This window comes from Euleptes europaea, chromosome 3 (genome assembly GCF_029931775.1).
Source record: "Euleptes europaea isolate rEulEur1 chromosome 3, rEulEur1.hap1, whole genome shotgun sequence".
In the NCBI taxonomy this organism is placed as follows: domain Eukaryota; kingdom Metazoa; phylum Chordata; class Lepidosauria; order Squamata; family Sphaerodactylidae; genus Euleptes; species Euleptes europaea.
This window is the reverse complement of record NC_079314.1, coordinates 58,088,024-58,112,743: the sequence shown is the minus strand read 5'-3', so window position 1 is coordinate 58,112,743 and position 24,720 is coordinate 58,088,024. Positions and strand designations below refer to the sequence as shown.

General features: G+C 42.1%; 1 protein-coding gene across 1 annotated transcript in view; it reads right to left on the bottom strand.

Moving 5' to 3' along the window:
* Window positions 1-4,153: 4,153 nt before the first annotated feature.
* AASS (aminoadipate-semialdehyde synthase) overlaps window positions 4,154-24,720 on the bottom strand; it is a 31,487-nt gene continuing 10,920 nt past the window's right edge. The window contains exons 11-23 of the mRNA XM_056846692.1: window positions 18,917-18,976; window positions 18,755-18,822; window positions 16,243-16,364; window positions 14,575-14,704; window positions 13,128-13,238; window positions 11,661-11,769; window positions 10,592-10,732; window positions 10,019-10,186; window positions 8,602-8,697; window positions 7,639-7,754; window positions 6,652-6,740; window positions 5,298-5,474; window positions 4,154-4,332 (exon numbers count right to left, since the gene is read on the bottom strand). Of these exons, the coding sequence (XP_056702670.1) occupies window positions 4,214-4,332; window positions 5,298-5,474; window positions 6,652-6,740; window positions 7,639-7,754; window positions 8,602-8,697; window positions 10,019-10,186; window positions 10,592-10,732; window positions 11,661-11,769; window positions 13,128-13,238; window positions 14,575-14,704; window positions 16,243-16,364; window positions 18,755-18,822; window positions 18,917-18,976 (1,506 nt within the window). The 3' untranslated portion in view covers window positions 4,154-4,213. The remainder of the gene's footprint in view (window positions 4,333-5,297; window positions 5,475-6,651; window positions 6,741-7,638; window positions 7,755-8,601; window positions 8,698-10,018; window positions 10,187-10,591; window positions 10,733-11,660; window positions 11,770-13,127; window positions 13,239-14,574; window positions 14,705-16,242; window positions 16,365-18,754; window positions 18,823-18,916; window positions 18,977-24,720) is intronic.

Here is a 24,720-nt window from a genome sequence, read left to right as displayed (position 1 = left end):
CAATGGTTACCCTTGTCAGCATGCACACAATAGACATCCCTCAGCCTAAATTGCCGTTTGCCGCAAAAGCTTAACATTTCAACTGTATTTCATTTTCCAAACGCTCCTGACATTCCAGTAACACATTTCACCTTTATATGTGTGACTCAAAACACCGTCTTCATTTATGTGGACTACAAAGAACAGTGGAAGAAAGCTTTGGAAAAATTGTACCGATACTTGTCAACACGAAGGGAGAGGAGGCATTAATCTTTCAGCCTGAAGAAGGGCTAACTCAGCCGCCTCATGAAGTGGCTTTATCTCACATCTGTCACTTATACTTCTTGCTTAGATGAGTTGACCCTAGCTGTTTCTTTCCGACAGCATAACTCTTGCAGAGTCAGAACAAAAATGTTTACTGGAATGGGACAAAGGAAGCTTGAAAGATCTGGCAAAGAACAATGGCAGTTTTACAATCAAAGCAAGGCTACAATTTCATAAGCAAAAAAATAAATTGGGATTGTTTGTAACTTACAAACGTGTCTTGGATAAAGCAAGGGAGAAGGAAGGGGCATTTTCTTCAAACAATGGCTAGGGTCTGGTGAGCCTCAAGCGTCACTGGTGAGATTTTTGAGTCTCTTCCCCTCTCTTTGTAGCTCAGGGTAGGTCTTCTGGGTCCCTACAAAAGAATACCCCTTTTTGCCCCTCCTCTCCTTGCATGGACCCTGACTTCAGCCAATATTTTGCTTTATACTTCGTGTAATTCCACAATATTGTGTTAATTATCTCACTGTTAAAGTGATCACATGTCCAGGACTAGAGATACAGCTTATATGCAAATATGTGAAGGCCCATGTTAGTGTAAAACACAACACAAAGAAACAAATAGCAATGAAGTCAAATATATTTATTTAGTATTAAAAGGATCGTAGCAAAAGCACTAGATTTCTTTAAACTCAGCACCTGCACATTCCTCAGTCAGGCATAAGAAAACAATTCAGTGATTCAAAAGCATTCTGAAATAGAAAACAGGTTGGTTCAAAAACCCAGAAACACACAGACTTTGGATGATGCACAATCCAGCAACACACTTTACATCATTCTAAACTGAAATATTAAAACTTGTAAAAGAAAAGCTTCAAAAAGGAGGAATCTTTTTAATTGGGTGAGTGGAGGGAAAGAGAAGCCTGAAATGGGAATAGAGAGCTGTTTCTGGGTTTTGATGGGTTTTGGTTTTTAAATCACAACCATTTGGAGCCAAAGATGTCCAAGGCCTGAGAAGAGTCACTTTTGACAAGAATGAAACATTTAGACAACATTCACAAGCAAAACCCTTTTTCAGTTGCCAACAGTGATAATGAAGGTATGAAAGTCATGGATATTTTGATGGCAGTACGCCAATAACTCGAAGATCACCTCACAGAAATGTATTGCTGCAGAGAATGGAGTTGTCACCTTTAACTTACTCAAATGTTACATTTTCAAAGACAAAAGAGACACAGAAAAGCACTGACTTGAAAACTGCAAAGGAAGTAATTTTGGCATGATACCAAAAATACAACATACTGATTTTGCCAACTTGGGCAACCTGAATTTGTAACCATTCCCAGCCATACATATGTCAACTACTTCTCCTGCCATGTGCATTTGCTTACCACATTTTTAAATTAAGACATGCACCAATGGCAGAACATGCAGCAGTGGTGGCACCGCGGCAACTTGGTGACCCAACCCCCCCTCCCCTCCCGGCTCCAACTACTGAGCAGTTGGAGGGGGCTTGACATTCCATCTCTGGCTGACTAGTAGGCAATTGCTCTGGGCACCTTGTCAGAGGAGCCCATAAAAAAACGTGCTGGCAGCTGAAGCTGTGCCATGGGCGCGGGAGGGCGGAGCACCTTCTTTTGTAGTGTATATATAAGTCATCTTTGCTAACATAGAGAATAATGTAAGAAGATTTACAACGGTGAGTAGAGCAGTGAGCAGAGCGGATGTGAGACTTTATGGAATACAGAGGGAGTTACGTAATTAATACCTAAGGACATACATCTCTGATCCTAATGGGAGTAAGTTTTATGACTGACTGAAAACTCAACTATGGAGAGGACCCAAAATGGGATAAGAAGAAGCATTTAAATGCCTTTCTTTGAATAAGCTTTCTGAGTGCAGCAAGCTCTCTTGTCCACCTACAGCAGCGTTTAAATTAGCCTGAACAATTAAGGATTAATTAAACAAATGGGGATTAGATATTTGCAAATGAGAATGGGGGTAGGTAGTTGTGAATGGAATAAATTAGCAAAATTAAGGAAATACTTTATTTTTTGTTGTAATAAGCGCGCACACACACACCTATAGATACTGATAAGGTTGAAAATCCTAATATAATTGTAAATTTAGAAATTAATTTAGAACGGAATAGTTTTATAGGATATAGCTCTCCCCTCATTTCTTTTCCTTCCTTCTTTCTTTCCTTACCCCTCTTGTTTTTTGTTGTTGTTTTTTCTCCCTCCCCTTTAATTTTATCTCCACTTGTTGGAGTTAAGTGCAATAACTGGCTAAGTGGCAATAATAGGCCATAGGAGCAAAAGTGCAATCAGATTTTTGTAGGTAATATTAGTTAGTTAGAGCTCCCTGCCTCTCTCTCTCAACACCATGCCGAAGCTTCCCACCCTCTCAGCAGCTTGTGCCTGGAGTGCTCTGGGCAGGCGCACCAAGCCTCCTGCTGGGCAAGTGTGTTCTCTGTGCTTGCGCAGAAAATGCTTTTTTATTGTGTGTGGGGGGGAATTCAACCCCCTTGGTGTTTTTTTGTTTTGTTTTTTTCAATTTTCAGATTTTTCTGCAAACCTAGGGGGTCTCCCAAGTCTGCAGAAAAATCCGTTTGGGGTGAGCGTGCTCTCTGTCTGCGAATTTAAGTGCCCACAGATAGGGGGCACAGGTGCAAATTAAATATATAGATACAGTTTCAAAATAACATGAAGTTTGCAGAGAAAACGTCCAGTTTCATGTCTGCCAAATAAAAAAATATTCTACACAAGCTTTCATGTCTAACAAGTCACTAAAATATTTAAAACTAAGCATGTTTCTTTTTTTATAGCGTCTTGTGAGGTACATAGTTTCTGGGCACTAAAATAACAAATTAAATAGAAGCTTCCTTTTGCTTATACCAGAGAATCAATTCCCATAACTACATCCACCATAACATTACTTGAATGTACCAAGCTGCCTTTTTCTATTGGTTTGTGTAAAGTTTTGCGTACTCCAATTGGCAGTGATTCTTCAAGACATGACACACAGCTCTTACCTGGATAAGATCCATTATACTTCAAATGTCAGCAATGACCTGTAAGTGTTGAAAATATCTAATAATATGGAGGAATGTCTTGGGAATGGGCCTTGCACCTATTTGGCTCCCTAGCTACTGATAAGCAGGAAACCAAATTCTTGGTACCAAAGATCAGAATATTTGATAAACTGGTTCATAAGATAATTTTTCTCAATGATTTCACCCCTAAGTGACTGTCCCCAAAAAATGAATAATGAAAGCATCAAAAGTTGCCGCATGTACATTCTTAGAAGAAACAATTATGTAGCCACTTATTCTGAAAATGTCTCATGGACTTTAATAGGAATTCAACAAAATAAGCAGTTTGAGAACTGGGGCTTCTACATATATCATAAATTAGTGAACAAAAGGGGGGAAATATCCCAGTTTGGGCTTACAAAGAACATATGACAGTATGCTTCAGCCTTTGTCACATTTTAAAGACAAATTCACCACTGAAAAGCAAAGCCTTGCATTACTACACACACAATATTGCAATGTTTTTTAAAAATGCAATAAAAGATTTTGGCACTGGCAAAACAAGTACAGTATAAAGAATTTCTCTTTTGAAGGCCATTACTGTTCCAGATTATGACTGAATGATGAGGATGAGGATGATAACAACTTACTGTCCACCTAAACTGTCAGGTGGATACCTTTGTAATAATTTTTTTAAAGTTATGGGCCGCGTCCACCAGGGAGAGTTCTCTTACACAAGCCCTTTCCAACTCCATGGGAGCTTCACAAGAGCAATTCAAATTGGGATCACCTGGGCATTTCCCTATTAATGTCAACAGGGTTTGTGCATAAGAGCCTTGCAGTGGGTCATGTCTATGGACAATTGGCTTTCAGTTATGCATAGAAAACTAGAGACAGATAGTAAACCCTTCCCCACCAAAAAAGACAAACTGTTATTTATTGCTTGATAATACTCTGAGTACTGTATACAATGCCTTCAGCTTGAACTCGTTCCAGTATTGGTCCATATACATTCTTTGTCAGTGGGATTACCATGCCTTTGGTGTTAATTTCACCTGGAAGGTAAAGTGATAAATCAATGTCTATTGGCTTCATGCTGATAAAAGAAAAGATTCAAGCTTTATCTCACAGAGCTGCTTTGAATAGGGCTGGGGAATAGGAGCACAGAAGCCCCTGCAAATCTGTCCAATGACTACAGTCATCTTCTGAGGCCTGGTTTCAGGTGCCCCCACTATCCAAGGCTAGACATGTGGCCTTCTCGGTCATGACACCAAGATTATGGAATTCCCTCCCCAGGGACATCCAACTGCCCTTCTATCATTGTCTTCCACTGGTGGGTGAAGATTTGTTTTGTTCTGCCTAGCATTCCATTCTTCCTGCCTCACATACTAATTTGTTGCTTGGGGTTTTATATACAAGTGGGACGCCTGTGAGACTCATGGGGGAGGATCCCCCCTCCCCCTCCCATTGTGGCTCTGGGCCTTCACCACCTACCTTAAGCTCTCTCACCATTGCCAATAAAGCAGCCGGGGCCCAGATCCACTCCAGGTGTCTGCCACCAGGGCGGCCAGGGCTAGAGTAGATTCCTGCTTTTTTATTTGGGGGAATTCAATCCCTCCCCAATGTTTATTTTTTTAAATACCAGATTTTTCTGCAGACCTAGGGAATACCCCAAGTTTGCAGAAACATTTTTTGGGGTATGGCTTCAATCTGTGGATTTAGGTATCCACAAATGGGGGCCACACTTGGGAATTAGATAGATTCTAGCTCTGATTTTAGTTGTTTTTACAATTATATTTTTATTATGCTTGCTCTAAATGCTAGGCACCTTTGTGGCTCTGATCAGGCAGAAAGATGAGATTATAAATACCGTAAATAAACAATAAAATAAATAAATGTGCTTGTTTAAAGAATAATATTCCTTTTTTAAAAGGTAGTTAATAGCCCATGACCAAAAGCAGCAGCCCCCCATCATTAGATTATCTTGACAAAACATAGGAAGAGCCTTGCACGTACATACCATCAAGCACCATCTTTGCTGCGATGGCAGTAGGATACCCTACAGTTTTAGCCATTGCAGAATATCCTTTAGGGTCACCATACACCACCAGATTAATGTATTTTTCTTCCAAATGACCGGACGGATGCCTGATTCCTATTTCATTTCTCATAACTATCATATCTCGCTCTCCAATGCCTAAAAAAAGAGGCAGAAAGTTGTATTCCCATTTCTTTTACGCAGGAAATAATTACAAGGTGCAAGCTCAATGACAAACTGTAAACACGTGTCATTATCTGCAGGAATCCCTATCTACAATTCAAAGGGCATTAAGGTAACCATTCCTATCCTCTTGCATTTTGCTTCTGGTGCCCAATGAAACTCATCTTACCTCTCTGAAACAAAGAATTTTAATGCTATGTGGTGGGAAGTGCCCTCAAGTCGCAGCCAACCTATGGTGACCCCGTAAGCTTTTCAAGGCAAGAGATGGGCAGATGTGGTTTGCCATTGCCTGCCTCAGTGAAGCAACCCTAGACTTCCTTGGTGCTCTCTCATCCAAGTACTAACCAGGGCTGACCCTGCTTAGCTTCTGAGATTTCATGAGATCTGCATGCTATATCAGAATACAAATGGTCCAGTTGCTTCAACACTCTTGATGCTGATCAACCAGGTATACCAAGAACACTCATAATGAAGGCAGAACAGAAGTGTTCATCTCTATCCCCAGAATCTGATAGTCATACCAAAATTGCCTTGGAATGTGGAGGGTATAATTCTGTTTTACTGGCACTAAATCATCCACAAACTAAATTTTATATATAGCCCTTGCAAAAATATACTATGATAAACAGGTATCCCATTTGTTTCATTCTTTACTGTCTCTAGATCAAAGTTTTAACAGTCTTGCTGGTCCCAGAGGAAAAAGCAATGCACAAAAGAAGTGAACCAGTGGCCCTCAGTCCCAATTTTTTTTGCAGTGATCAATAGGATATTAGCTGTAGCCAGATTAGGTCTATGTTGATTTCAGCTAAACCTAGGCACATTCTCTGGACTCAAAAGCTATATAACACCATATTAGGATCCACCAAAATAACACCAAAAAGTGAAAGCTTTGACGTTACAGAAAAATTGCACACTGTCAAGATCTTGAAGCAAAATGACTATAAGTGATGAAGAGGAGCTAGAGACTCAGTGAGTACTGAGATGAACAGTTTGCCTAGGACCAAAACACCCAAGATCAGCCCTGTCTATGATCCTTTCAGTGACTAACTGCCAAAATATGTCAGCAAGCAAGCCTGCTAAAGTCTTCTTGCTTCCCCTGGAGAGACAAGAAACTACAGTCTACCAATTCATACACAAAAAGTATTCCACATACCAAAAGACAGCTTGGTCTCCATGTGCTTGGCCAGTGCACCCACTAGAGTGTCTGTTCTTGGAACTGGCTCATCTCCAAGTAATCCCAACCTGAAGTAGTTCAATAAAATGAAGATACTTGACTGAACAAGCACATTACATATCTAGGGTAACTATACCAATAAAGTACTTTACAGAAATGTAGTTATTCTCAGTGTTCCAGATAGGAAACGGGTGCAAAGTCAGAAAGGCTTGCTGGGTGATCCCTGAAGTAACTCTACTACTACAATTAGAGTGAGGAGGAGGAGAAACTGAGATAGACAACAACTACTTCACCTAGCAATCAGTCCCATCCAGAAAAACATTACACCTATACTACATCTGTGTGGCTAAGACCCTTGACCCTATTTCTGGGGCAGGTGTTGGTGGCACAGAACACACATCTCCATCCCATAAATGCATTTGGGCTCAGTCTGGCCAGAGAATAGACTGTCCCGGGCATGTACAACATGTCTCTGCTTCACTCACCCAGATGTTTATACTGTGGAATGTAAGCAAGGATTTCTAGGCCATTTGAGCCCCAGATCTTCTCTTTAATAGAGATTTCACACTAACTTCTGTTGTTTACATTCATCCTTTGGTGATGTTTTTTCCACCCACCCTACACACAGTGGCCTAAATTTAGATTCAGTGTTCCCAGAAATAGGATCCACCACTTGCTTCTGACATTCAATACATATTATATAAAGACCAAGGTACACATTGACTAATATAGGATTCAGACTAGCTATTCTTGCACACAAAAACTTGTTCTGACACCTAAAACCATTCTTTTACATCAAATCTTTATGCCAACGCACGTTTTTATGAACCTGAGGTACGTGGAGGGAGCAGCTATTTTCTGTACACTTAATTGGAAGTTCTGTAATGTGTCATATATCTGGATACTGGAGAGAGAACTTAAAGAGGTGTGTGTATATAGAAAATGATTGCTTATGCAGTTGCCTACCATTCTACTGCCTCCAGCTGCCTTTCATCCTTGTCCAATTTACTGTAGATGGCTTCTCGGAGATCATCCAATTTGACAGATGGCTTAAGCCCCAGAAGCTTGCACATCAGTTCTTGCTAGGTATGAGAAAACCACCATCAACAACACATGACTACCTGAAAGCATTGAAGCCCTAGAAAAACTGTAGGTAAATAAGGAATTTGCAGGATTTCATAGTGCTAAAAACCTAAGTTGCCAACTTGGCAAGAATACTGATAGTAAGATACTTGAAACAAGCTCTAATGCCATCTTTGATTCCCTAGAAACATAAAATTTAGAACATTAAGATAAGACCTCTGGGAGGGGAGCATCTCTGGGAAGGGAGAATTGCATGTAAGGAGAAACTTGAAAAACAGTGATTGTCCTTTCTGATATACTGGAACACCATGGTGTTTTCAGAAAATGTACAGTGAGAAGTTTTTACTATGAGTCATAACCCCACTTTCACCAGTGAAAAGAGGGAAGAGGGTCCATTTTTTAATCACTGAAAAGTCTATGCCAGGGTTTGTGGGATCCACTTGGACACAAACTACATGGGACAGGGGCTGCAGTGACGAAATTGGGACAGGGGCTGCAGTGATGAGGCAAAATTGAGTGATCAGAAAAGCTGGTAGGATCAAACCCTATGAGTTGGGGTTTTTACATCTTAATTCTAAAAAATATATATTTTGCTATTTGGCCCAGAAAAATACTTTTCAATCCTTTGAGTGTAGTCATACCTGAAGTAGTTTGTTGGATGTATTCCTTGCTTTACTTGTTTTTCTTCATAATATTCTATATTTATAGGGATCTTTTCAAATTATATAAACAATAAATGATCGGGATACACGACCAGATACAATGGCAGTGTAACATCTGCAAACCAATACCACTCGTGGCAACCTCATGAAGCCATTCTCTTGGACCCAAGAAGGAAATACTTACCCATTTTATAGAAGGTGCCGATATGCTCAGCAGAGGGCATGGCTCTGCATTTATTAGTCCCAATTTTACAAAGCTTCCTACAGCTTTAGAATAACCCTGGAAGAACAGAAGAAAAAGGTCACAGAACAGAACAGGGGATGTTCACAGGCTCCCACTCACCATACAATTCCACAGTACATAAGAACATACCATGGTGGATCAGACCAGTGGTCCATCTCGGCCAGCATTCTTACAGCAGATATCCAGTTGACCCAGAGGACCCCCCCCCCAAAAAAAAAACCATAGCAAAGAGGTCAAAGCCTTCCCCTGATGTTGCCCTTTAGCACTGGTTCCCTTCAGTCACTTTGGCCACTGATGGACCTATCCTGTAATCTAATCCCCCGTTAAAGCTCACTTGGACACAAACCACATAGGACAAGGGCTACAGTGAGGATGGGAAATTGGGTGAGCAGAAAAGCTGGTAGGATTAAGATTTGCAGTGAAATCCACAATTTAATTACCCATGAATAAAGAAGACCTCCCTTTCGCCTATGCTGAATCTATTGCCTCTCAACTTCAGAGTGCCCCCAAGTTCTAATATTAGAATGGGAGAAAAAGGTCTTTCCATTGCCTTTCCCTACCTCATGCTTAAATGTAGAAACTTCTATCATGTCCCCCTCAGCTGTCTTTTTTCTAAACTGACAAGTTCCAGATTTTCTAAACAGACAAGTTCCTCAAAGGAAATCTACTTCAACTCCTTAGTCCTCTTGGCCATCCTCCTCTGCACTTTTTCCAGTTCTGCAATATCTTTTTTGAGATAAACTGACCAGAACTATACACGGTACTCCGAATGAAACTGCACAATAGATTTATATGGGGACATTAAAATATGTACACAAGTGATGGTGAAATCAACCAACATGGCTTCTGCTGTATTCCAGCCTCTTTTGTTTTTCTTCCGTACAGTCAGATCCACAGCAAGCAGAAAGTTACAAGAATCCAAAGTCAGTTCACAGTCCTACAAAAGAACATACTGACCACCTAATCCAGTACTGTTGTATCTTACACCAGATCTTTCATAGCCCTCCTAACAGAGACTCTTCACCTGAGGATGCCAACCCAAGACTTTATGCATGTAAGGCAAATGCACTCCCACCGAGCTATGGCACCTCACAAGTAAGAGTTCCTGTGCATTTTTAAATAAACATTTTGATCAAAGGAAAGCTGCCAAATCCACAGTGTTCTATTCCTACCACATTACACCATCATAATCACAGATTGTAATCTATGCACAGGTAACCTTTGCCCAGAAAGAAAAGGCTATTTACAGGCTTGACCACCCCCCAAAGAAACCAGGCTTTGCTTTAAACAGATAAGAACTGCAATAATGCGTGCTCACCAAAACATATATTGTTGGTCACATACAAAATATACCTACCCTGTACCGTAAAGTCCCTCTTAAAAGTGTGTGGGCTGATTGAATACCATAGGGTTCAGCATATTTTGTACTATCCCTGTTTGGAAAACCTTCCAAATTTAATCCTGGGAAAAAATCCATGGCAGTAACAGAATCAAGCAAAGCTCCTCCAGCTGGAATATTAACAATCTAAAATTTGCGGACAAACAAAGAATTGTGTAAGTGTACTATATTTTAGGACACAAATCCCCAGATCTACTTTAGAAACTTTGATTCCCCATGAGATGTAAGGCTGATCTCTTTGTACCACAGAGCCACATAAACTACTCCTGAAATGCCACTCAGGCACCATGATGTCACTTCCTTTCCTCATCCACCACACTGCAGGAGGGTGAAGCAGCTGCCCAAGCCCAAAGCCACCCTCTCATCTCAGCTCTGCCACCAGATGTCCAACACATTACAGGAACCTATGTGTCCTGCATCCCCTTAATGAGAAGTCAGTTTGGAATACTTATTCTGATAATACAGATCCTATGTTAAATCTAGCAGCTACCCTACCTTTGAATTTTTACAGATATATACAGATTAGTTCACCTCTCCATTTTTTAAATATGTGGCAGGTTGAACAGTGTTCAGCAGAACCCCCTGTGGACTCCAACTGAATTTGTATCTCAGGGGATTATCAGAATGCTCGGGAGCAGGTAGGCCACCACAGAAAGATATGTAAGATTCCACCTGTGGTTGAAGGAAAATAATGTATCAGAAACAAGTAATAAATGATGGAATAAAATGCAGCCCTGCTTTACCCTGTAGCACTGAGAGAGCCAGCGTGGTGTAGTGGTTAACAGTGGCGGCCTCTAATCTGGAGAACTGGGTTTGATTCCCCACTCAGCCACATGAAGCCTGCTGGGTGACCTTGGGCTAGTCACAGTTCTCTCAGAACTCTCTCAGCCCCACCTACCTCACAAGGTGCCTGTTTTGGGGAGGGAAGGGAAGGTAACTGTAAAGGTAGAGAAAAGCACGGTATAAAAACCAACTCTTCTTCTTCTGAATCTCCTTGTACTTATTAAACGTTTTTGCCATTTATTTCAGAAAGAAATCCAAAAACTATTTGTAATATTTTGTTTTAATATGTGAGTTCATTACTCTATCTTCACTAGACTCATCAGGAAATTATCAGTTATTAAAACTCTATGTATCACCTGGAATGGATACATACTAGCCTCACAGCAGGCTTAAATTTGGAATTCCATTCATAAGAATTAGTAACACACTGACACCCGTTCAATTCAAATCAGTTATGAATAGGTCCCAATTGTTTTCAGTGGGACTTATAAAACTGCAACTACCTTGTACCACTGGATTTCAATGAATAACTTCACTTGAATCCCCTACCTTGTATTGTACTTATATAAGGAATTTAAAATGGTGTAGTCAAAAGTCATGTATTAGAATTCATGCCCATTCCAATATCCAAATTCTACATGCATCACTCCCTGATAATTTACAGAAAAGGGAAGGAAAACCAAGACCCCAGATGTAGGGGTGGGGGGAGTGGGAGAGGAGATTTTGACCACAATGGACCACAACTTCACCGTAAAGGATAATGAAATAAGATTTCATTGGAGGGTCCCTCAACAGATCTATTATCTACTGGACTTACCGTAGCACCTATTTCTTTCGCTTTATCAATACACTCCATTGCCAGCATATGATCAAGACCAGGATCCAAACCTACTTCACTGATAACCATGATGCCAGCAGCCTCTACACTAAAATAAAAGAAGGCGAGTTCAAAGCAAAGGTCAGAATAAGGCATCTCTATAGCTCCAGAGCACGAATGATTAAAGCTACTGGTTCCCAAGCAGAATATTTATTAGTTACCGTTATAACCCACCTTTTTTCTATCATGAAATTCAAGGCCATGTACATGGGGTTTCCAGGAGGTCTCCCTTTCAAACACTGTCCAATCTTCAACAAGAAATCTGTTATCATGTCCCTTCTAACTATGCCCTGGGATCATATCTTTGACATTACTGTGGGCTACATCCAGCCTATTTCATTTCAGTGTCCCTAAACAAGAGCCCTGTGGTACAGAGTGGTAAGCTGCAGTACTGCAGTCCAAGCTCTGCTCACGACCTGATTTCGATCCCAACAAAAGTCTGTTTCAGGTAGCCGGCTCAAGGTTGACTCAGCCTTCCATCCTTCCGAGGTTGTTAAAATGAGTACCCAGCTTGCTGGGGGTAAAGGGAAGATGACTGGGGAAGGCACTGGCAAACCACCCCGTAAAACAAAAGTCTGCCTAGTAAATGTCGGGATGTGACGTCACCCCATGGGTCAGGAATGACCCAGTGCTTGCACAGGGGACCTTTACCTTTAAGCAAGTTGAGCAAGGAGGGATGGACCACCTTAGTTGCATCCAGTACAGAAGACCCCAAGTGGACTTGCTTTGCCAACTTCAACCAAACTTAGAAAATGCTGAGCTTCCTCCTTCATTCTGCTGTAGAAGGTTTTGTAGTAGCTTGCCTCTCCTTAAAACTCTGATACATATACCATGTTCCAGCCCAACTAGAGCCACCAACAGTAGACATGCAAGAGGGTCAACAGGCTATGACCAATGGCTGATGGAAGAAGACATAAGTCCCAGGGGTAGAGCCCAAGGTCAAAGAAGGGGTTTGATTAGGTCATAATGCAAAACCATTATTTAGTTAAAGAGCTACAGTTACTGTGGTTGTCCAAACATGGGCCATTCCATGAGTGATGGTTTAAAGCTGGTTTATTAACCATATGTGGTGCCATGTAACCTACAAACATGGACATCCTGGCTTGTTCGCGGGCACAACCCTCTCCAAAATAAAGGTGGGGATACCACAAGAGAAAAGAGTAACAGTGATTAAACCAGCATTTGGAGAAACAAACCAAGATTTATGTGGTAACTGGCAAGCCAAATCCTGGTTTCAGAAATTCGCCATAGCTAAAAGGAACCATGATTTTACATTATGTCTAAACTGAGCTATAAGGATACCTTCTTCCAAATGGGTATTCCAGTTTCAGAATTATGTGAGTGAGAAAGAGATGTTCTTCTAAAAAGAAAAGTGGGAACATAAAATGGATCCTCCCCCTGACCTACCTCTTCTGCAGCTCTTTCATAGCTGGTGTCAGGTAACTAGCAGTCACCAAGTTCACTTTGCTGTCAATACATTTCTTAGCAACCAAAGGATGGAATGAATAAGGTAGCAAACTAAAGAGACAAAGGAAAAAGAAGAGAAAATTCTAGCATAGCTGAATGTGGTGTTTGCCTCCTTAAAAGAGGAGCATAACCAACTTAGTAACCATTTCTGTACAGTCATTTATAGCAGGACAAAATATATATAGTTTCTGAACTAGGACTGAAAGAGACCTGGGTTCAAATCTGCTCTCAGCCATGATCTTGGGCCAGTCACCCTCTCTCAGCCTAGCCAATCTCCCTGGGGTGTTTTAAGATAAAATGTGGTCAGGGGAAACTGTTTCTTGGAGGAACAGCATGATAAAAATGGGACTGAGTGTGATAAAAGAGGAGACAAATTTAATGCAGAGGATTCAGGAGAAATCAAAATTTTGGCATTAAAAGTAGTAAGACTTCAAACTTAAGCATGCTAAATGGAAGAAAATCCATTTCTATTTAGTCAGGATCAGAGTGTAAAAGTGGAATGCTCTGACAGGCAAAAGTACCTCTGACTTAGTTGGAGACATCTCAGCTCATTTCAGAGGAAGCTCAGTGGTAGTTCGGTGACAGAGCATATGCTTCCTAGGCAGAAGCTTCCAGGTTCCACCTCTGGCATCTCAGATGAAAAAACCTTGGCAAGCCTTTCCCTATGCCAGGAGCCCCCAGTCTTGTTAAGCCTGGGGCACTTCTGAAATGTTGAAAATGAGGAGTGGTCACCAGTTTATTAATCAGAATCCTGCTGAGCCCAGACAGATTACCCATGGCTAATTAAAACCCTGTCCCACGTCCACTAAGTGGGGCTGCTGAAACAGCTGCATGATCATTGGTCAGGCCGCAGCTGGAGCATTGTGTGCAGTTCTGGAAGCCTCGCTTAAAAAAAGGATGTGGACAGAGTCAAGCGGGTGCAGAGGAGAGTGACAAGGATGATCAAGGGCCTGGAGACCAAGCCCTATGAGGAAAGGCTGAGGGAGTTGGGGATGTTTAATCTGGAGAAGAGGAGGTTGAGGGGGGACATGATTGTTCTCTTTAAGTATTTGAAGGACTGTCACTTAGAGGAGGCAGGGAGCTGTTCCTCTTGGCAGCAGAGGATAGGACTCGCAATAATGGGTTTAAATTGCAGGCAGAGAGGTACCGGCTGGATATTAGGAAAAAGTTTTTTTACAGTAAGAGTTGTTGGATGGTGGAATCAGCTACCTAGGGAGGTGGTGAGCTCTCCCTCACTGGCAGTCTTTAAGCAGAGGCTGGACAAACACTTGTCAGGGATGCTCTAGGCTGATCCTGCATTAAGCAGGGGGTTGGACTGGATGGCCTGTATGGCCCCTTCCAACTCTATGATTCTTTGATTCTATGATTCTATCATCAGACCACCAACCTGATCACAAGATCATGTTTCTTCACCATGGATGATAATCTTTCCTCATCTTTGGTGACATCCATAACCACAGGAACTGTACTGCTGTGTTTCTTGGCCAGTTGCTCAAGTTGGTCCTTCATGACGGAGGCTGTTGCAGAGTAAGATTCTCAGGTAAAATACTCTGGATCCCTTATCACACTGAAAAATCCTTCTCTGTGCCAGTTTTACTCAAATGGGTCATACAATTCCCTCCTGATGTCATAACTTGTTCTGCATGCATTTACCACCAATAAAAGGTCAGCATTAACCTTTTTTTAAAAAAAGAAAAGATCAGCAATAACCAATATGCCAGCTGCACGAAAATACCCTGAAATCAATAGAAATAAGTCTATGTGGATGATAGATCTGGTGTAGATACATGATAAATCATAAATTTATTGACAGCTGCAAAAATATGTACAGCAGCAAATTGGAAAAATAAGGAACCATCAACAATGAAATTTAACAACATTGGGAAAATAATCTTGATGATTAAACTCAGGTTGAGTTGACAGGTAAATTTGTAGAATGGTTGTACTGATTTAGACTAGCCTGTGTTTGAATAAGCAGGTACACACAAACATAAGAACGTAAGAAAGGCCCTGCTGGATCAGACCAAGGCCCATCAAGTCCAGCAGTCTGTTCACACAGTGGCCAACCAGGTGCCTCTAGGAAGCCACAAACAAGTACCTCTGACTTAGTAGCAATGCTCATCAGTATGTTTTACTACGTTCTTAGGAAACAGCTCAACAAGTAACGGTGGTACCTTAGTCAACACTAAAATGTCATGAAAGTCAGCCTAAAAAGGAGTAGAATATTTTTCTAGCAAAAGGCAGTTCATACAGAAAATCCATACAGCTTTAGACTGGATCTCATCTATGCTTAACAGTTGAAGAAGACACTACAAGTGGAAATGGTTGGCAGATTCTCACTGACTCCTCCCTCCCACTTCATTCCCATTGTTCCTGAAGATCTACCAAATCTTGGGGGCTTACTGCCAGCACCTGGTGAGAGGGTGATGGGATAGGTTGCTTCTGTGAGTGCCACTTGGGTCACCCAAAATAGTATCAATGCCATTATCCAGCTGTCCTCAACCAAAGCCAGGGCCTTTTCAGCTCTGGCCCCAGCCTGGTGGAACTCTCCGTCTAGTGAGACCCGTGCCCTGCGGGACTTGCTTCAGTTCCACAGGGCATGTAAGACAGAGATGTTCTGCTGGGCCCCTGGTTGAGGACAGCGACGGTATTACATCTAAATCTGGCCTCCCTCTCTTCTGTTCTTCCCCTTGCCTTCCCTTTTTGTTTTTCCCTTCCTTTTGTGATTCCCTTGTCTGATGTCCTCTCCGTCTCCATCTCTCTGATGTAGGTTATCAGCCACCTTTGCCAATTTTGGGTTTACTAATGTTTTTTCCAAAGATGAAACTGATTAATTCAGTGCCATCTGTAGTGCCATGTATTAGGATAGTTTTCTGATTATTACTATGTTTTAAATTTTTGCATTGATGTGTATTATGATGTTAGCCACCCTGACCTTGGCTTGCCGGGAGAAGGCAGGATATAAACAAACAAACAAACAAGCAATCAAACAAACAAATAAATTTCTGCCACTTGGCTACTTTGAGATCCTAGGATTCTATTCGTACTCACAAACCTGCTGTTATTCCAATGTTGGGGTCTCTTGAGAGGTATTCTATCACAGGTCCAGAGACATACCCAGATCCCAGTAACAAGACTTGCTTCTTCCTACCTATGGCCAATGACTGAGTATACTCCCTAGAAAAGACAAAATTAAATGGAGAAGAAACATATTAGCCACTAAAGCCTGTTGATATGCAAGTAACCCTTAAAAAAGAACACTTTCAAGATTAGTATGATGGGTTTAAGTCTACCCCTGCCCAACATCAACCCAGCATTATCAGCTCTTAAGTTGGAAGATAAACTAATGCAAGTTTCAGACTGATATTTCTGATGTCTGTTGATACTCTGCTTCCTTACATTCACATTGATGTTTTTTAAAAAGACTTATCAGACCCTCACTTCAAGGAAATGCAAGGTGAACTTCAAATACTAGATCTTCAAGCTTACATATCCCTGACACTGTACCCCAGCATCAACACAGATGCCAGCCACTTTAAGCACAGTCCAAGATATTAGGATACCAGCATTATTCTGTCAATCCACAGGACCTACTAAGGGAGTCCCAAGGCTCATTCAGCCGTCTTGCCTGAAGTAACAGCCAACCATCTTCATCCCCATTCCAAACAAACTAAGACTCCAAGGATACCCACAGCTCTACTCTACAGCAATAAAGTTTTGGAGACCCATGCTTACATCCTCTACCAACATCAGAGGATGAGAAGTGTAATTAGAGTTTGAAAGACTAGACTGCATTATGACTAATTCACAGACAAGATACTTTCTAGGGCAGATAGCTTTGCAAAATGCTGCCTTCTAATAAATATCCATCAGTCAGAGTTCATCACATGGGGATGTGATTATCTCTTTGCAAAACCAAGAAAGTAATGGAACCTAGCCTGGGAGAAAACATGCACTTCCCAATACAAAGCAAAGGAACATCTTTATGATCCATGAGACCAATAGGATTTTAGGGTGCTAAAAACTCTCCTTATGTTGTAGGTACTGCAGCACAACTTTCAACCTAATCTGATTCCAAAAAAGACTTCCCGTGTACTAAAATCTACTGTGGTTAGAGTGTTGGCTTGGGAGACCTGAGTTTAAATTCTCCCTCAGCTATGAGACTAAATAACTTTGGCCCAGTTATCTTCTCTCAGTCTACCTTACCTCTCAGAGTTGTTTCAGAGTTAAAATAGGGGAGAACCACATCCATCTCCTTGAGAATATTGGTAAAGGGCATGATAAAAATGTGAGCAAATGAGATGCTGGGGTCAAGCTGGTAGGAACTCGTCAGGACTGAAGGCTTTCTAAGAAACCAGGTTCTCTGACTTTAACACTTTGCTTAAAGCATAGCAAGTTCTCTCCTGTGGCAGAAAACCATTCGCTATGTTGAATTTGAGGGAAATATTAAAAAAAGAGATTTTTAATTCAGAGGGAGGATTCCAGTCATCCAAACTATCAACCTGGACACATAAACACTGTGCCAGGTGCTTCCTTGCTGTTGCATATCTATTTATTTATTTATATTTCTAGGCCACCCTCCCTGGCCAAAACCAGGCTCAGGGCAGGGAACAACAGTAAAATCACAGATACATATATAAACATTAATTTAAAACAGCTAAACCGTCTAAAACCACAAACACAGTACATAATTTATAAAACAGATGGTGCACTAATTTCTACAGTGCCTGCTGAGGCAAGATGTTATAAACGAGCAAGCAGGCAGGTCAACCCCTGATATAAGCCAGTTATACCAAAAAAGGGGGAAGGTAGGGAGTAGGAACTACTTGATTTTTTGAGCCCCACAAGTTCTGGACCCACCCTGCCTACAACCCCCCCACACACACACACACAAGGTAGTGAGTGATCTGCACGAGGAAGGCAAAAGGTCAGGTCCATATTCTACTTTCTAGAACAAATGAAGTCGCTTGGGACTAGGGTTGCCAACCCCCAGGTGGTGGCTGCAGATCTGCTACTACAACTGATCTCCAAGTAACAAAGATCAGTTCACCTGAAGAAAATGGACTCTATGGCATTTGAAAGATGGACTCTATGGCATTATACCCCATGGAAGTCCCTCCCCTCCTCAAACCCTGCCTTTCTCAGACTCCACCCCCCAAATTTCCAGGTACTTCCCAGCTTGGAGCTGGCAACCCTACTAGGGATGAGTCAAGAAAGAGCTTCCACGCCACCTTATATGCTTAGAATTTTTGACTAGACAGCCTTCAGGACCAATGCATTCTTTCCAGGTTAGAAGATGTCCCCAAGGGTAAGGAGCAGTTAAATATGGAAGAATTACTTCCTGCTCAGAACAGGAAAGAACTGCCAACATTCATCCCTCTTGTGTTAGCACAATGACACCCCTGAGGCAACAATAACGGTTGCCACTCCGCAAAACCTTTACCTTTATAAAACATAGTAAAAATCCACCACCATTAAAGTACATATATAGAGAGGCAAAAAGGCAAAGCTACATTTAAAACTCAAGTCTGAGAAGCTTTTTTAAAAATAAGAAATCTATGGATTACCTGCTCTCCCTCAGTTTCTGGATATACTTATACTTATCAGTCAATGAACCATTGGACGTAATCACTGCCTATAAAGCACACGAAACATATCATTATTTTCCTTGTATTTTCCTTACAAGCTGGAGTCAAGAAAAAGGGAGGAAATTCCTTCTCAAGACTTACATCTCTAACGACAGGTGAGTAATTCTGGCTCTCGAAGGGCTCGGAGGCATCTGATAACAGCTGCGGAGATCAAGGATTTTAGTCAGAGTGTTTACTTTTGTACATCAGACAGATATTTTTCAGGGGGAAAAGCCTTGGAAGACTCAGTTTCATTAAATACAGGGGGACTGCCAAAGTTTACACTCAAAGTACAACGCAAACTATGTTTTGAGGTCTAATTCCTTGAAAATTTGAAATTCCCCTGATCCTCAATTAAATCCTTTCCCTTGGATTCATTTTTTTTCTTTTAGCACCATTCACAGCATCCTGATTTACACTCAGAGCAGAATGAGGTCCCAGAATGGACTTTATGCAACTTCTGAGTGCAGGAGGTATGTTCCATTTTTTCAATGCTCTCCCATGTGGGAAAACCTTCTGCAAGTAAAGAACTAGTACATGAGGTGGAAAGGTTCTAATCCTGTTTCATCTTCTTGTATCTTTCTGCTTGAGGGAGCGGTTTAAAACACACAGAGGAGCATTCAAAAGCATGGCCCCATACCTACAGCTCCCAGTGGTTCAGCCCACTCTACCACCTTACACATAGACTGATCAGACCTTCCATCATTTAGCAAGATACGAAACAAGTGCAACAGGCCTTGGTGCCCGAGCCCTATATATAGATTTCTACATATAGACTTCCGCATGGCAAGTCCAGAATTGGCTTACTTGAGAAACACATTTCTGAAATAGGCAGAATTATGCAATGCTAATAACACCACTGGGGTCAAAAAGTATGGCAATTAATAAAACTGTCCAGATTAACAGAACTTGTAAGGCAAACAAATAAACAAATGAATAAACGAATGAATGAATGGCTGGATATTTTTTCGTGCTGGAAAACTTTCCTAGATCGTTGTTATCAGACTCGATTACTGATTTTTAAAACTTTGTGTTTGACGTACGTGTGTGTGTGATGGATACAGGGTTAAACTCTGAGACTTAGGAACGGTCAGCCAATGCCAGCATTCAGTGGCTGGAGTCTGGAGAGCTGACAGCCTTCTTTTTGGAGGGAGAGAAGAGTTCTTGAGCTTTTAGATCTGAGCTCCTGAACTGTGTGGTTGTGTGTAGAGACTCTAAGAACCTGTGTGGTCATATACTACCTAGCGTGAATAAACCAAACCTGAGTGGTGACAAGGGGAAGATTGTGGTAGAGAGAGAACCCTTTTTTCAATCACTAGGAGGGAGGTGGCTCCTGAAATAGGGAGATTCCTGACTCAGTGATTTAAGGGGGAAAGATTTGTTTCCACAGGGCAAATCTAAGGAGTGGGAAAGGTTGTGGATGAACTTCCACTCTCTGGTATTGTGTGCAAGTGTAGTCTGAGTCCACACTGTGTACATTGAGTACCTGAATGTACTGAACAACATCTGAGCTTATTAGTCACCTGAACAAACTGAACTGCCTGAAACCATCTAAGATTCTGAACTGTTTGTAACCATCTAAGCTTTGCGCCTCTATTGAAGAAAAGCTAACAACCTAACAACTTTTCTGTAAACAATAAACTTCATCTTATATTCACACTTTTAAAATCAGCTTCAGCCTCTAAGCCTCTCCGTTTCACCCGCAGGGAGGAAAGGGAAGATTTCTCCTCACACTATCAAGGATGGCAGACTGCGGGGTTTAAAGAATATTAAAACCTCTCTCAGCTACTACCGGTAAAAGAGGAAAATTTGTGAGGGTTTTAAAAAGGGGGAACAAGAACCACCCCACCTCACAGTTTGTTTGCATGTCTTTATACATGTCACTAATACATAAGTCATTAAAATAATAAAAATAAACATTTGAAATAAACACATACGTAAATAAATAAGTCAATGGGCTCCGAAGGGTGCAACTCTGCTTAGGATTGCACTGCAAACTGCTGTCAGAAGGGCAGCCAGTCCGTGACACAACACAGTACAAGTTCAGAGACCAGAAGGGGTTGGTGGGCGATTCAGAATGAGGGGAAAACCGAAACAGATTCTGTCAGCAGTTTCTCTAGCAGAATAAAGCAGCCATGGGTTCCCAACAACATTTACTGAAATATGCAGACTTCGCCTTTAAAACCAACTCACACAGATCGCTACTTACACAAAAACTCCAACCACCACCCCCGAAAGAAAAGAGGAATAATCAAAACATTAATGGACCGTGCAAGACGGATCTGTCAACCACAGTTTCTCAAGGAAGAAACTAATCATCTAAATCACGCACTGCTAGCAAACGGCTACTCCAAGAATGAAATCAGAAGGGCCATTAAACCAAACAAAAATCAGAAAACTCAGGAAAAACAGTCTCCCATAGGAAAGGTATTCTTGCCATTTATTAAAGGAGTCACTGATAGGATGGAGAAACTTTTGAAAAAACATAACCTACAAACAGTGTTTAAACCCACCAAGAAAATACAACAAATGCTACGATCAGCAAAAGACAAAAGAGACCCCCTCACCTCTGCAGGAGTATATCGTATACCTTGCAGCTGTGGAGAAGTTTACATCGGGACCACAAAACGCAGCATACAAACAAGGATAAAAGAACATGAAAGATACTGCAGACTGGGCCAACCTGAGAAATCAGCAGTGGCTGAACATGGACTGACACAAACAGGACACAGGGTCTTATTCCAAGACACTGAAAGACTGGACAATTTTACCAACTATTTTGTCAGATTGCACAGAGAAGCCATTGAAATTCATAAACATCAGCACAACTTTAACAGAAAAGAAGAGAGTTTAAGAATTATTAAGGCTTGGCTTCCTGTCCTGAAAACCTCCAGACTAACAAAGACTACAGTCCACAATAGCCATGCAGATTAGCCTTGGATTTCACACATTAACAGATCACTTCAGGATACAATGGTTCCATATTAACGTACCACACCCTCATTAGCACATTATCTTGATACTTACAGGACAATGGTTAGCACATTACCTTTGTTACTTTTTGCAGGCAGTGATTCAGCTCAAACCCAATCCCTTTCTGACTATATATTACTCTTCCTACACACTTGACACTGAGAGACACTGTCCTTCAGTGTTACTCCTCTGAAGATGCCTGCCACAGCTGCTGGCGAAACGTCAGGAAAGAAAATACCAAGACCACGGTTACACAGCCCGGATAACCTACGAGAACCAAAGACCATCCTGTGCCACCAGGTGGGCAAGTGCGCCACCGGCTGGATGCCTGCCTGCTTTCCCGTGCCGGGGGGGGGGCATCTGGGGCAGCTGCCAGCTTGGGGCTTGGTCGGCTAATTTTTAAGTTGATAATTTTGTATGGCCCGCGAATGATGTTATAAATATCCAAATGGCCCTTGGTGGAAAAAAGGTTCCCCACCCCTGGCATAGATTAAGGAGCATAACTGGATTTCTCCTGCTTCTGCATTCAGTTTTGTCGCAATCCTGTAGCGAGAGAAGCGCTGTTTCCAGTCAGGCCATCCGGCAGGCCCACTAAAATCAAAGGCTTCTGGTGGGGAAAACTTTGCCATTGCAGGCCCTGACTGCCTGCAGCTCCGTAGCACAGACTGAAGGTTCAGACTTCCTCCTTTAATCCCTTTTTCAGCCAGGATCGAACGCACATTAGGTGAAACGCATGCGTTCAATCCTGGCAGAATCCTGGCTGAAACAGGGATTAAAGGAGGATAAAGCGACTCTGCATTTTCAGCTCCTGTCTTATTAATGCCAGGGACTTCAGGTATTTGTATAACAAGGTATTTATTGAGCTTCTATAATAAAAAGGAAAGCCAACAGTTCCTCCCTGGTGCCTGCTTGCTCTTTCTCTCTCGGTCTCCTTGTAACTTCCCATTTCCTGTTATTTGCTCTTCCCAATCTCTTGATTAAGATTACATTTCACTACAGGGACAGCCATATCTTGTCCAAGGCCTCTACTTACCTAACTAAGCCAATGCCAGAAATAATTATTAATAACATTTTCCATTACTAAACCTTCAAAAATAATTCACCAGGAGGTACCTTGTGGCTACAAATAAACAACAAATGGTTTTAAGTCTGTATTTATAAGAAGCCTTGACAGATTTAATAACTCTGAACTACACAGACAAATGATGAGAAGTGAGAAAGAAAACACTAGTCCTAGGTCTCCTAATCCATTCCATAACATAGTCCACCTCAGAAAAAGACTGCAAAATGCTGCCATTTGTGATCATTCAAGTTAGACTACTTTAAAATCTCCTTATTTAACTGATACATAGGCTTGGCCCAGGTGCGGCCCTGGACTTCTCCCAGAATCACTTTGGAGGGTAGACTGTATCAGGCATTATACCATGATGAGGTCCCTCCCCAAACCCCATTGGCCCTAGGTTCCACGCCACCCCCCTTCAAATCTCCAGGAATTTCCCAAGCCAGATCTGGCAACCCTAACTTGTCCCCTTGGCGAAGTTTGCAAGGGAAAGGATTTTTGCCCTCGAGGGGGAACACAGAATGTCGCTAAGGAAAGAAAAAGAGGAGGGGGGGAATGAGGAGAAAGGGGGATGAAAGCTGTTTGAGGCATGTTCTGTGCATCACCTGGTAGGAAGCCTAGCTGAATATTCTCTCCAATTAAACAATCCTTGCTTTGGCGCTCCTAGCTTCCCTTCCGCACTACAGTGCTTGCTTAACAGCCATTAACACCCTCAGGCAACCATTTATTTCTCCTCCAGAGAAGCTCACACAATCAGCCAGTATCCGAGTCTTCAAAATAGGATTGCAAACCAAAAAAGCAACAACACAACCATTCCAAAAAAATCAGCCTGGTCAGGCTGATGGGTGCGAAATCAGCAGGCGGAAGAACTTCCACAGCAACTGCTAATGTCTGCAGATCTTCCTGCTGCGGAAGTACATTAGACAGTCGAGAAGCGGACAGCCATGCATCAGAGTTAGAACGGTAGTCAAATCCAATGAAGCAGGAGGACTGTGGGGCCTTCCAGAGCAGCTTTTTCTTTTCTGCCTGTCAAAAGGATTTGCTGCTAGTATACACGCATAGAGAAAATCACCCTGCTTCCTGCCTCTCATTGCATTTACACTGGAGGGAGCAGTAGCACGGCAAGGTTACTTAGCAGTGGGGAGAATTCCTCCCTCACTCTGACCTTGGCTTGCTCTTCACTACAGTATGCCCCCTGGCATTTGGCACATGTCTCCAGTCCCTGTGTCTCTGGGTCTGTTGCTAGGGTTGCCAGGTCCCTCTTCGCCACCGGCGGGAGGTTTTTGGGGCGGAACTTAAGGAACGCGGGGTTTGGGGAGGGGAGGGACTTCAATGCCATAGAGTCCAATTGCCAAAGCGGCCATTTTCTCCAGGCAAACTGATCTCTATCAGCTGGAGATCAGTTGTAATAGCAGGAGATCTCCAGCTACTACTTGGAGGTTGGCAACCCTATCTGTTGCCCACAATCCCAGCATTGACACTTCCAAAGTCATAACTCTGGCTCTCCCTCTCATAGAAACTACAGGCAGGGCTGGGGTAAGATTGTTGCTATGGAGCTGAATTGTTTTATTAACTCTTTGTTTTTATGGCTCCTGGCTAGGGTTGCCAACTCCTTGTAGGGAAATTCCTGGAGATTTGACGGTGGAGCCTGAGGAGGATAGGGACCTCAATGGGGTATAATGCCAGAGAGTCTACCCTCCAAAGCAGCCACTTTCCTCAGAGGAATTGATCTTTGTGGTCTGGAGATCAGCTGTAATTCTGAGAGATACCTAGCCCATACCTGGAGGTTGGCAACCCTACCCCTATCCTGAAGAAACCTGATTCTAGTTTGCCCGTCAACAAATCCACCACATGCTGGCATGAGGAGATCCTA